Source organism: Parasteatoda tepidariorum, chromosome 1 (assembly GCF_043381705.1).
Source record: "Parasteatoda tepidariorum isolate YZ-2023 chromosome 1, CAS_Ptep_4.0, whole genome shotgun sequence".
NCBI classification, from domain to species: Eukaryota; Metazoa; Arthropoda; class Arachnida; order Araneae; family Theridiidae; genus Parasteatoda; species Parasteatoda tepidariorum.
The window spans coordinates 62,902,693-62,915,899 of NC_092204.1; the positions used below are offsets into that span (position 1 = coordinate 62,902,693).

General features: G+C 28.6%; 1 protein-coding gene across 34 annotated transcripts in view; it reads right to left on the reverse strand.

The window, feature by feature from the left end:
- LOC107455746 (zonadhesin) overlaps positions 1–13,207 on the reverse strand; it is a 346,128-nt gene that overhangs the window by 300,148 nt on the left and 32,773 nt on the right. For 28 of the 34 annotated variants that reach the window (XM_071181146.1, XM_071181200.1, XM_071181229.1 and 25 more), the window contains 5 exons: positions 12,091–12,276; positions 8,428–8,598; positions 6,189–6,383; positions 3,563–3,748; positions 1,277–1,474 (listed from right to left, as the gene is read on the reverse strand). In XM_071181146.1, coding sequence (XP_071037247.1) covers positions 1,277–1,474; positions 3,563–3,748; positions 6,189–6,383; positions 8,428–8,598; positions 12,091–12,276 — 936 coding nt within the window. The remainder of the gene's footprint in view (positions 1–1,276; positions 1,475–3,562; positions 3,749–6,188; positions 6,384–8,427; positions 8,599–12,090; positions 12,277–13,207) is intronic. The other 6 variants (XM_071181239.1, XM_071181236.1, XM_071181206.1 and 3 more) reach the window with 1 other exon arrangement.

A 13,207-nucleotide genomic window follows, 5' to 3' on the forward strand; every position in this document is an offset into this window, starting at 1 on the left:
ATGTTTATTCAGAGAAAGTACGTTTTTGTGTCTGATTTCGTAACTTAATTAATAGTTAGCACTAATTAATTAGCATATTTGAGGTCACCCCTCGGAACCATTAAGATTGACACTTAGTTCGTGAAAATCCGATCATTAGAACGAAAGTTATTCAGGGTGATATCTTTTTTTTTGCGGACTGTACAAGGAGCAAGAAAACGGACCACCCTGAATACCTTTTTATCTAATGATCGGATCTGCACGTTCTAGGACTCAATCTTAATGGCTCAAGGGGGTGACTACAAATATGATAATTAATTAGTGCAGAAGAAATTTTAAACTATGAAATCATGCGCAAAAACGTACTTTCTGAACATACTAAAACTTACTTTATCTGAATAAATTTTTTTGACAGATTCAGATTTCTGACCCCCAAAATATAGGGAGTAACCGCAATCTCGAAAATATGGTCCCAATAGTTTGGTCAGGAGAGTGCTCCCAAATTTGGACCCCTTAATGTCAATTTTACTTTTTGCGTATTTCTTTATATCTTTAGAACCTTTTAAGTGAATTAAAAAATTTCTGTTCACGATTGTAAAATTCGTTTATCCAAAGATAATGCCATACAAAAATAACTTTTATTAAGTATTTTTTCTATTATTTTATTTATTAATAGTCAAACAAATTTTGAAGTGAATGTACAAAACTTTTTCCGTTATCTTAAAGAATATAATTTTACATGGTAAAATACAAAATTTGAGCAAAATCTGCTCCTGAGAAATTGAATTTTAAGCATCTGAATTTTTTGAAATTCAGTTTCTCAGGAACTATTCGACCGATTTTGTTCAAATTTTGTATTTTGATGTGTAAAATTATATTCTTTAAAATGATGCAAAGAATTGTATACCTTACAATTCAAAAAATTCTTCGACCATTATTGTATGAAATAATAAATAGTTAATTCATGCATGTAATTATCTTTGAATAAATGAATTTTATAATTAGAGGAAAAATTTTTTCCATTCCATTAAATACGAATACATATAACGAAATGCGCAAAAAGTAAAATAAAATTAGCGTTAAGGGGTCCAAACTTCGGAACGCTCTCCTGACAAAACTATTGGGACCATATTTTCCAGATTACCCTATATATGTATATAGGGTATAACTCAAGCAAAAATAAAATTTTATAATAACAGTGCACAATAACTGATTCAATTTGGATAGCGTCTAATTAAGTTAATAAGTCGCAAAAGCACAGTTATTAAATCACATAATGTTATTTAGTCACACATACCTGGAGTGTTGTCACATTTCTCAGGTGTGACGCATTTTCCATCCTTTCGCTTAACAAGTCCAGCTCTGCATGCACATCCTTTGATGCAAATACGAGGACAGATTAGGTTTTCTGCCTGGTAGTTCTCACAAGTGTTTTTACAAGTTGGTATACATTCATAATATTCTTCACCTTTTTTACATTCTTGAATCGGAAGAGCTGTGTAAAAAATTAAATGTAAAAGGTAATTAAGCAGTGAAGTGCGTATAATAGTAAAGAAAAGTAAGACACCTTAGGAAAAATGTAAAAAAAATTATTTTTCATTCTGTTTTAAAATTTGACCTGATTTTAGATACTATTGTTTCAAGTAATATTTATTTCAATCCATTAGTTCATTTAAAGAAAATGTAGCTTTTACAATAATAATAATAATAATAGACTTAACAATCTCTGAATATGTCCCGAATAAAAAAGTTAGGAGCACTGGCAGTCTCGATCATAGATTTTAAATCTAATATGTGTGAGCTAATATCATGCATTATATTAATGTATACTGTATTGTACAGTGAGCAAAAAATGAACCACCCTGAATAACTTTTTATCTAATGATCGGATCTACACGTTCTAGGACTCCATCTTAATGGATCAAGGGTTCACATCAAATTTGCTAATTAATAAGTGCAGATGAAATTTTAAGTTACGAAATTTGGCGCAAAAATGTACTTTCTGAACGTGCAAAAACTTACTTTCTCTGAATACATTTTTTGACAGATTCAGATTTCTGACCCCCAAAATATAGGGAGTAACTGCAATCTGGAAAATATGGTCCCGATAGTTTGGTCAGGAGAGTGCTCCCAAATTTGGACTCCTTAATGTCAGTTTTACTTTTTGCGTATTTCGTAATATCTTTAGAACCTTTTAATTGAATTAAAAACAATTTTGCTCACAATTGTAAAATTCGTTTATCCAAAGATAATGCCGTGCAAAAATAAACTTTATTAAATAATTTTTTCTATTATTTTGCATAATAATAGACAAACAAATTTTGAATTGAATGTATAAAATTTTTTACGTCATCTTAAAGAATATAATTTTACATGGTAAAATGCAAAATTTGAGCAAAATCGGTCTAATAGCTCCTGAGAAATTGAATTTTAAACATCTGACTTTTTTGAAATTCAGTTTCTCAGGAACTATTCGACCGATTTTGTTAAAATTTTGTATTTTGGTATGTAAAATTATATTCTTTAAAATGATGCAAAGAATTGCATACCTTACAATTCAAAAAAATCTCCCACCATTATTAAATAAAATAATAACTAGTTAATAAAAGTTAATTTATTCAAGGAATTATCTTTGAATAAATGAATTTTATAATTGGAAGAAATTTTTTTTCCATTCTATTAAATACGAATACATATAACGAAATGCTGAAAAAGTAAAATGAACATTAAGGGGTCCAAACCTTGAAGCTCTCTTCTGGCCAAACTATTGGGACTATATTTTCCAGATTACCCTATATATGTATATGTATTTACCCCTATAGCTGAATCCGTCGAAAAAAAGGCATGTTTATTCAGGGAAAGTACGTTTTTGTGTCTGGTTTCATAGTTTAAAATATCGTCTGTACTTATTAATTAGCATATTTGAGGTCACCCCCTCAAACCAATAAGATTGAGTCCTAGAACGAGAAGATTCGATCTTTAGATCAAAAGTTATTCAGAGTGGTACGTTTTTTCGTGAAATTTTTCATTTGTTATTTATGGTAATGTATCAGGCAATGACGTTCTAATTTTAAAAGCATTTGGTAAACAATTTTCTGCTGTTGCTTAATTTTCTAATTTTCTTCTACGTAACCCCTCATCCTCATGACTTCATTAATTTATCACTGGTATTGGAGTAGAAAGCTGGGTTGGACTCAAAATTCTGCTTGTGACCGAAGCTCTCACAGCTAACTAGTGGCCACGTTAAGAGCCTCTCTTTCAAAGAGGGAAGGAAATTGTTCAACATCTGCTTGAGATACCTCAATCAAGAGGCTTCCGTCCAACGCATTCTGATTATAACGATGCTTGAACCTCGATTTGTAATTTATATTTTTCGAATCAACGGTTCTTGGGACCAGGTTTGACCTCGTTAGATTTTGGAGGATTAGAAACAATAACAACAATTCATTTTGAATAAAAACAAATTAGATTCAATATTACTCTAGTTTAGTTCAGAATTTAGTTACTCAAGCTTTCTACGACGTGTGATGAGTGCTACAAAGGTAAGTGGCTAGACTAAAAAAAATAATCAAGATTTTCTTACATTTTGGACACTGATCTGGCTGTACACATTCACCCTGGTCATTTCTGACTAATCCCTTTCGACAGAAACAACCTTGGACACATTGTAATGTACAAACTTGATCTTTTCCTAAATTGGAACACGTTGGAGGGCACGCAGAGCCGCATTCATTATAGACCTCGTCTTTACCGCAATTCTCTGGTGGTGCTGAGAAAACAAGTTTAAAGATTCTTTACCATAACAAAAAAAGGAACGATATATTGTCTTAGAAATATTAATAATAACACAATGAAGCTTATTGTTATTTATAATGCAATTTTCTACTCTGTTGTACAAAAATAGTAGCCTAAACATGAACACGATCATAGATTTAAATAACATTAAATGTGTTTTCAAAAAAATAATTACATTTTAATATGATGCATCAAAGATGATTTAATTTTTTGAATTAGAACAAGTTGATCGCAACAAAATAAGCTTGTTGAAAAACTAATCAAAGAAGAAAATTTTATTGTATATTTTGGCATAGTTTAAACAATGAATCTTTACTTTTGTTTGGAATTTTCTTACTGAGTCATATCGTTTCATATAGGGTGTATATTCAAAGGCAAAGGTTGATTCAGAGCTCATAGAAGGCTTACAAGTTCATAAAAAAATGCAATGAATTTGGAATCTTAATACATTTTGGTAATTTTAGACATATCTCAGCGGGAGCTAAGAACTTCTTGAAAGAATAGAATCATTCTTAAACACAGTTTGGTATTACTTGACATTCTCTTTGCGATTGGGGGGAGGGTCATCCTTTGAAATACTATGGGCCTCGACGAACGAACTCGAACGATTCTTCAACAGATACTACGTACTCGAATCATCCTATAATACGGTAAAGTTGATAAAATAGTTCTGTAGAAAAAAAAAAGATTATCTATAAAACTTGGGAACAATTTGTTTTGTATGAGATTTTTTGAACGGATTTGGGATATTTTCGCGTCACTGATTTCAAATTTGCAATTGATTTCTTTCACCAAGCTATAGTTATTTTAAAATGATTTTTTAGAAATTTTTTTAAATTTACAAACTTAAAAACGTTACATATGATTGGGATCACATAAATGTTGCGACAAACTAGGAAAGTTACGGCCCATCATGAGTATGACAATTATGTAGGAGTCCATGCCTATAAATGTCGTCATACGCCGCTAGAGGGCTTCCGTACTATGAATAATCATAATAGAAAAGCACCTATTGCCGTGTACGACAACATATCCGGGCATGGGACCTATTACAATTTTAATTCTGATGATGTGCCCTAGACTGTAAAAAAAATTCTGGTTCAAATTACGAAATAAAGTACCGGCAATTTGGGGGCATTTGTTTCGTTTACAAAAATATCGACTGTACATAACTTATGAGCAATTAACATACATTTCATCAAAAAAAGAGAAAACTTACATATTATCAAAAATTAATTATTCATTTGGCAGATTATAGCATAAAAACCTTGATAAGAGTACCAAGCAGAGCTATTGATATCTATTGAAGCTTCTATATCTAAAGTAGACAGTGAGCTGCAACATACAGGTAATCTTCTGTGATTGAATAATTAGATATTATGAAAAATCTAACTATTCCTCAAAATATATGGTAGTATAATTTTTCGTTTGCTTGTCATATATATTTTGAATTAGTAGGTTAAATTTTAAGAGTTAAAAAATAGAATATATGTCTATAGGTTTTAGGTTCTATACTGTATAAAAATGCCTTATCGATAGTTCCATGTTAAGCCTAAAAAAATAATAATAATAACAGTTTCTTTTTTTTTTCGTTACAAGTTTTGGCTCTTAATCAATCAAAAAATATTAACGTTTCGTCTAACTACTGTAAATCTAGAAACTACTCCGTTAATACGTTTTCATTTCGAATTACAAAAATATTTTATAGATTAACATAGCATTTTCTTATCGTCTTTACATAATTAACTTATTTATGAAAAAATTATTTTTTTGTTTCAAGGATCAATTAGTTTTCAAGGGAAGAAAATCATATTTGAAATAACCGTTTCTCAATAAGGGTACCAAAACTTAAACTTCGTCCATCAAAAAATGTTATTAGAAGTTTTCTATTTATTCAATTGAATGGGATTGAATGTGTGCTTAGTCACACAAAGTACAAGTAAGATAATGTTGCTGTAAAATCTGCAATTTCATAACCGTCAAAGAATAAAATTCCACAAAAAAAAACACTTGAAAATACACAAAAAAGTTAGTACAAAAGTAAATAAAATCGTTTCAAAGTAATAAATACTACTACAGATAATTTGAAAAACTATACTATAAATAAACAAAGTCTAAGAAAAAGAAGAAAAAAACGAAAGTTCACGAGGGTGCCTCGTGATTGAGAAATTATTGTGATGGACTTAAGTAGTATTCCAAACGTTTTGAATTTGGACTTTCAAAATGCGCTTCACCACTTTTGACTCAAACAATTATCAGAGTAATTTCAACCATTACTTTAAAAATATTTTTTTTCTTCATAAACAGAGCAATTAGTTAAATTAGTTTTTCAGTCGCGTAGCGCTAATTTATCATAAATTATTTACGGAATTTTTGAACTTTTATTTTAGTACGAATTAAATTAATTTACATACCACTAATAACTGTGCATTCCTGAGGTCGTACGCATTTTCCATCGTAGCCCTTCACAAGTCCTTCCTTACAAAAGCATCCTGGCTTGCACAATTGACTACAATAAATCTTAACTTTTGACAAAACTTTTTCGCAAGTTCTGGAACAACTAGGAACACAATCGTAAAGCTGTTCATCTGGAGCGCATTCTGACGGACCTGCAGTGTAGAAAAAATTTCAGTAGAAATATTTTATTATTTATCGCATTCTAAAGAAATCATGCACTTACTTCAAGATTGAATCCAAATCATTTATAGTAATGATTTTACAAATGGAATATATTTTTAGAATAAATATATAGCAAATTATAAGAAGCTGTTAGGTTAATTTTTTTTTCTTTACACAAAGGAGGTTTAGATAATTTTTTGATTTAATGAAGAGTCTTATTGCTTAACAAAACTTGAACGCATCTTTTCTGGGACCTATTCAGGTATCAAAAATATACTAAGGTGTACACAATTTAATAAAACAAATAGTGCTGGTAACGACCAGACACGAAATTCAAAAGGCAAAGAAAGAATTTAAGAAAAGTTCAAAAGGGTGCCACACTGTAAAGTATTGCGGATTAAATTACGGTATAAAGTGCTGCAATATCCGTAAAATAAATTTTAACGTAAAATCCATTATAGTAAAATATTATACGGTAATTTTTACAATAATATTTACTTATTTCGAATGATTCAGGGATTTGGCAATAATTATTACTGTAAAAATTAGCCTGAGTGCTAATACTTTTTTTCCGGAATGTGATCTGGAATTTCTCACAGTGCACGGATTCGTAAGATAATTTACTGGTGAGGCCTCGATGCGTTTTGTTCAGAAATAAAATAGATTACTTTGAACAGTACAAATGCCTCAAGAATTCAGACCTCTCTAATGCTAAAGCAATAGTTAATAAATTAAATTATATAATGTATAATGACTAAAACTATAATAATTAGAATAAAAAAATTTAAATTATGCCAATTAAAATTGAAATAGTTTTTAAACTAGACATATTTTTAAGGAAAGTAGATAGTATCTTATTATTGTTAAGTTTCAGAATTAATCATTAATTTATCTTAGATCACATTTCTTTGATTCACCCGTTCGTTGAAACATCCGGAATGCTTTTTATACAATAGCAATTACTATTGTATTTGAAAACTTTTAAATATTTATTAAAATACAAATATATTGAAGAAACCAGGAATGTTTTTACATCATAATTTAAAAACTAACTAAAATACGCTAATAAAAAAAACTGTAACGTATTCATTTAAACAGCTTGTATCTAATTTAGCATAAAAAATAAGTTTCAAACTTAATTCATTTTAAATATAAAATAAAAAATATTAGCATAAATTATAGTAATTAATTTTTTTACTCCAACGATATATCTCCACACCTATGCACATTATTATTAATCATGATATCATTTTTTTACAAAAGTTTCGAGAAAAATTGGTTGTTAAATCATAATTATTAGCATAAATGAATATTTTTTAGAGTTGTAAACATATAATAAAGTTACCACAAAGCCAATATATAAAAAATTTTGCAGGAATTAATTCTGACAATTTTTTGAAAATTTATTTTTAATTTATTTTTATTTAAATTTAAATTTATTTTTATTTTATTTATTTTTTTATAGTAAATAGAAATTTTGCATGCATTAATCACTCATTATCTGCCAAAAGACTGTAGCAATTTTCCCATTCTTCGTTTCAGAAATAATTTAATAATTCAGAAATAATTCAGTAAAGTCAATACGTCTGTCATGTTTTAAACTTGAAAGCTAGATTGAAAGCAAATTATACAAAACAGAAATTTGATAAATGTTTCGATCAAATTCAAATAAAATTTTTAATGACACTTTTCATTTATAAAATATATTACTAAATTTCAAATCGTTTGTTTACAAAAAAAGAGGGGGAATTTTCCACTTTTTTAGTTCATTATTTAAAACAATGGCTTTAACTGTGTTATAACAAGTCGAAACATGTTTTGCTGGCTTCTTGTTACAGAACTCATTCAATGTGCATTTTAATGAGCAAATTTGAATAAAAGTTCATAAAAGGAGCAACAGAAAAAAACAGGTATGAAAAAGAAGAGGAAAAACACTTTTTGGATATGATACATTTTTTCTGTTTTCTGAAGTTAACATAACTAAAAGAGATAATAATTTTTTTGATATAAATAGTAATAATTTTGAAAACGTACTTTTGGGTGGGCATAAAGCTTCCGGAATACATTTACCGCTTTCGTCTCTATAGTGTCCCTTGATACAGTCACATCCCTTGTTGCATACCAGAAAGTTACATTTCCCTTTAATTTGGCAATCATTGCACGGATTTGCACAGTCTGAGTATTGTTCATTAGGAGGACACTTATCTATAAGAAAATAAGCATTAAGGTCGTAAATTGTAGGACATTAATGTATTATAACTAAGTAATGCAAACTTATAATCATTGCATCAAAGTAAATATGTATTATGTGTGAAAAAATTTTTATTCAATGAAATATTCGTTCAGAAGTAACATAATTAAATCTGCAAGGTAAAGTTCCAGTTAGTAAAACAGTTTTTACCCAGAAGTCACTTTTAAATGTCATCTAAGATTTTTAAGCATTTTCACTGAATTCATATCTCTCGGGGATAATAATACTACCTTAATATCACATATCTTACTTAAAGAAATTTAATCTTTTTTAATAAATTCATACTTAGAGAAAAGAAAGATTTATTAACTACTCACGCTACTATACTCTACAACTCTACAATGCTACAACTCTACTGGTACATATTTTAGTATTGCTTACCAACTGCTTGTAATTTCTGATTTCCTCCTTATAAGTTATGCACATATAAGGAACAATGTATCAGCAATCAAGATAACATTTTTAATGCATATTAATAAGTAAGTACATTTAATAAATTTTGAGGTATCATAAGATCAAGATATATTATGCATTAACCGTTATAAGAACATTTATTGACTTGATAAAATCTGGAATATCTTTTGTATCGCCCAAATTTATTAAAAAGATTTTCAAATCACTAAGAAAAATTCTTTGTCAAACTTATCGTGAGAAAAAATCCATTGATGTTAAAGTTTTATTTCTAAACTGATATTTTGTATATTAGTATCATGTTTCAAGAAAAAATTCTTAAATTTATTATGTTTTAATTAAAAATTTTGAGACATCCTAAAATCTTATAAAGTAATGAAAAATTTTTAAATCTAAAATTTTGGTAAATTGTGAAACAAAAAAAAGCATTTTTATAACTGCATTTACTAAAATAATTGCATAATACTACAAAGTTAATTAAAAAAATTAAACAATTTTTTTACTTGACATAGCAAAATTAATAACTTTGAAAACTGATTTAAATATTGAAGAAAGCACTAAATTATTATTAAACTGCTTGATACGTGGTGCCATTATAAAATTAATACTTATTAATTTATTAATAAGTATTAATAATTTTATAATTAATACTATGTAAATAATTAATACTAATAATAGTATTTAATAATTAATACTTATTAAAAATTAATACTTATTAATTTATATCAAAAAATAATTCCCGTAAGCTTTTAAACTATTTATTACCATCCGTAAAATGGATCAAAAAGAAGTAAATTCAAATGGGTATCTTTAACATATTTATATATACTTATCTATTTACTATCTATTTATAATGTATTTACTCAAATATCATATTAAAAAGGAAATACGTATTTACCTGTATTACGATATACAGGTTTTTCTAATTCATCCTGACATTTCGATTCATGCACACATACGTCTAGTTTATTCCGATAAAATCCAGGTAAACAGTCACATCCCACACGACATGTTCGCAAGATGCAGGTTCCTTTTATTTCACAAGTATTACAGTTTCTTGGTTTGGCGCACCTGACAATCCCTTCGTTGGTCCCGCATCTTAAATATACGACAACATATCGCGAAGGAGTGCAATAAAAACATTGTGTCACTAGTATCAAAAGAGATACAATCTTTGTGTTGGAGGAAGACATGATAAGCCATAACAGAATATATGCTTAGAGTAAGAGATTTGAAAGAGAGTGAGAGAGGCAAGGATATCCGTTTTCCGTCCTACATTTTTCAATGAATTAGTTATAATTTCTCGTTTTTGTTTGATTTTCGGAATTTAAGCAGATAGTGACTGTTTGTTTTTTCAAAAATGTTTTGAAAATTGAATTCTTTTTTACAATATTTAAATTTCGCAACCATATTTAAAATTCTTACGGTTCATGCGTTACGAAAATTTACCAAAGATGTCATTTATCAGTTTGATTTTTTTGACTCTAAAAAATTTATAGCTAGGTTTTTTTTTTTAAATTCTCATGTAGACACTATTAAAGTACTTCTAAATTTAATAAATTTAAAATCATTAAAATTAGAAATTTTAAATAAAGATTGTAATATACATTTTTTATCGTGTTAGCTATAGTTTTTATTCTGCAAAATATTTCTGTAAAAATAGAAAAATAAAAATAAGAATTTCTGTTAAATTACTTGTTCAAACATATCTAAGCAAGTTTGGCTTTAACAGATTGCGAAAAATATTAATTTTCCCTTGTGAATCTTAGTAAAGAGACTTACTTGCAGATATTTCAATGTAATGTTATTTCTTTCCCAAGAAAAAATCAGCCCTTAGAGTATAGTGGGTAGAGAATTCACCAGTCACGGCTTTATCAGTGGTTCAATTCCCCGGTGTAAAAGCTGAGATAGGATCGCACTATCTCCGTTCCTGTTTTAGTTGTTCGAATCCAGCTCTAATTTGAGATATTAGAAAAATTGAAAAATTCGACATTAAAAAGTCGCTTACTTCATTTACATATATGATTATGCTACATATATGATACATTGTGATTTCACAATTTATCATATATGATTCATTTACATATATGATATGATGATCGCTTACTTCATTATTTATATGATTTTATAACCGTCGTTGAAGAGCCGACCCATTTCTTTGGTTTACGGTTACTAATGTTTAACTCCGTAGACTTGTGATTTTGAACTCAATTCAGAAGACTAGGGAATTCCTGGATCAAGTATTGGTAAAAATTTGCCTACGTGGGGGACTTTTTTGGTGGTACTAATCCGTATTTGCGTTACACGGAAAGGAAGACCAGGACCTCCCACTGCTAGTCTGACAGCAAAGGGACTCTAATTCATGATCCGTCTNTAAGACATTGAAAGTGCTTTATTAAGATAATACTTTCTAATAGTTTGCATTAAAAATTCAAAATGGTAAAAATATTTTATAGAGTGTACGAATTTTTACTTTTTTTGTCGTTACTAATGTTTAACTCCGTAGACTTGTGATTTTGAACTCAATTCAGAAGACTAGGGAATTCCTGGATCAAGTATTGGTAAAAATTTGCCTACGTGGGGGACTTTTTTGGTGGCACTAATCCGTATTTGCGTTACACGGAAAGGAAGACCAGGACCTCCCATGGCTAGTCTGACAGCAAAGGGACTCTAACTCATGATCCGTCTGCAACTGAAAATATTTTACGTCAGCAATGTGGTCGGTGCAGTCCGTATGCGGATTCGTATCGATCATCCATCGCTGGGAATCGAACCCGATTCATCTCTATACCCTGAGCCATCGCGGCTCCATTTAGACATAGATAATTTTCACTACAAAAAATGATCTGAATGAACTAAACATTGAATGAATATTTTTTTCATCTTTTTTTTTTAAAAATTAGCAAAATTAGACTTAATGCTCTCCTATTGGACTTAATTCAGCTTTGTTTGTAAAATCAACATTCCATAGTTTTTTTCTTTATTATTTTCCATAATTTTTCAATTTCAATGATAATTGTGTTATGTTCTTTTACCTTTTGGACATTTTTCTGGATTAACACATTTATTTTCACTGTTTCGCACAAAGCCATCTCGACAGAAACAACCAGGTACACACTGCTTAGTACATGGTCGAATTCCTCGCTTAGCACAAGTTTCGGGACAAGCTGTGCCACATTTTTTGTACACTTCATTCTTGCTACAAGTATGTGGTGTATTACCTAAAAATGTTAGTTTCATTTTATTCATTTATTATAAATAATTTTACTATAATTTATTATTCATTTATTATCTATATATTTTATTCATTTTGTGTTATATTTTACACTAATTCAGCATTTTATATTATTATTATTGTAAAGAAAAACAAATATTTATCACATAATAAAAAAGCTGAAATTTTAGACCGGTGAACTATTAATGAAATTTTGAAATATGCGATGTGGTAATAAATACAGTTAGGACAAAAAAGTTTTACTATAAAACAGCTCTATAAAAATTTTACTACAAAACAAATTTACTGTAATTGAGCATAAATGTTTCAAAATAGGTTTGAAGAAAATATAGTCGAAGTTTAAAACCTTATGTATACATTATTGTCTATAGTAACCAGGGTTGGCAAAAGTCATGATTCCTTTTTTAAAACATTTTAAAATAAAATTTATTTTATTTAAATTGGATTAATTTATCATTTAAAAACCAAAACATCTGTTAAGATGTATCAATAATACTTAATATTATTTAAAAACAATACCATAGCTAAAACAGCTAGCAGTTCTTACTAAAATGGTTGAAATTATTAAAGTGTTAAAAACTAAAAATTGAATAAGCAAAAGCATATTTGTGTTTTCCAAGCTCAAATAGAATTTTTCCAAGTTAAAGATTGGGGGACTATTTGACCAATGAAGAGTAAATTAAAAAACCTAACCGGAAAAAAATTATTTTAAGATACTCTGATAGATATACGCGAACAACATATTTAATAAGCTTTAAAAGCACTGAATTTAAATAAGCTTAAAACTACATGATATAATTAAATATGTTTCCTAAGAGCAAGTCATTTTACATGCATTTAATGGAAAATTATAATTTAAAAGCTTCCTCACACACTTATCTAAATTTAGTCTCCTCCTTTTCTTATTTTTAGACTAT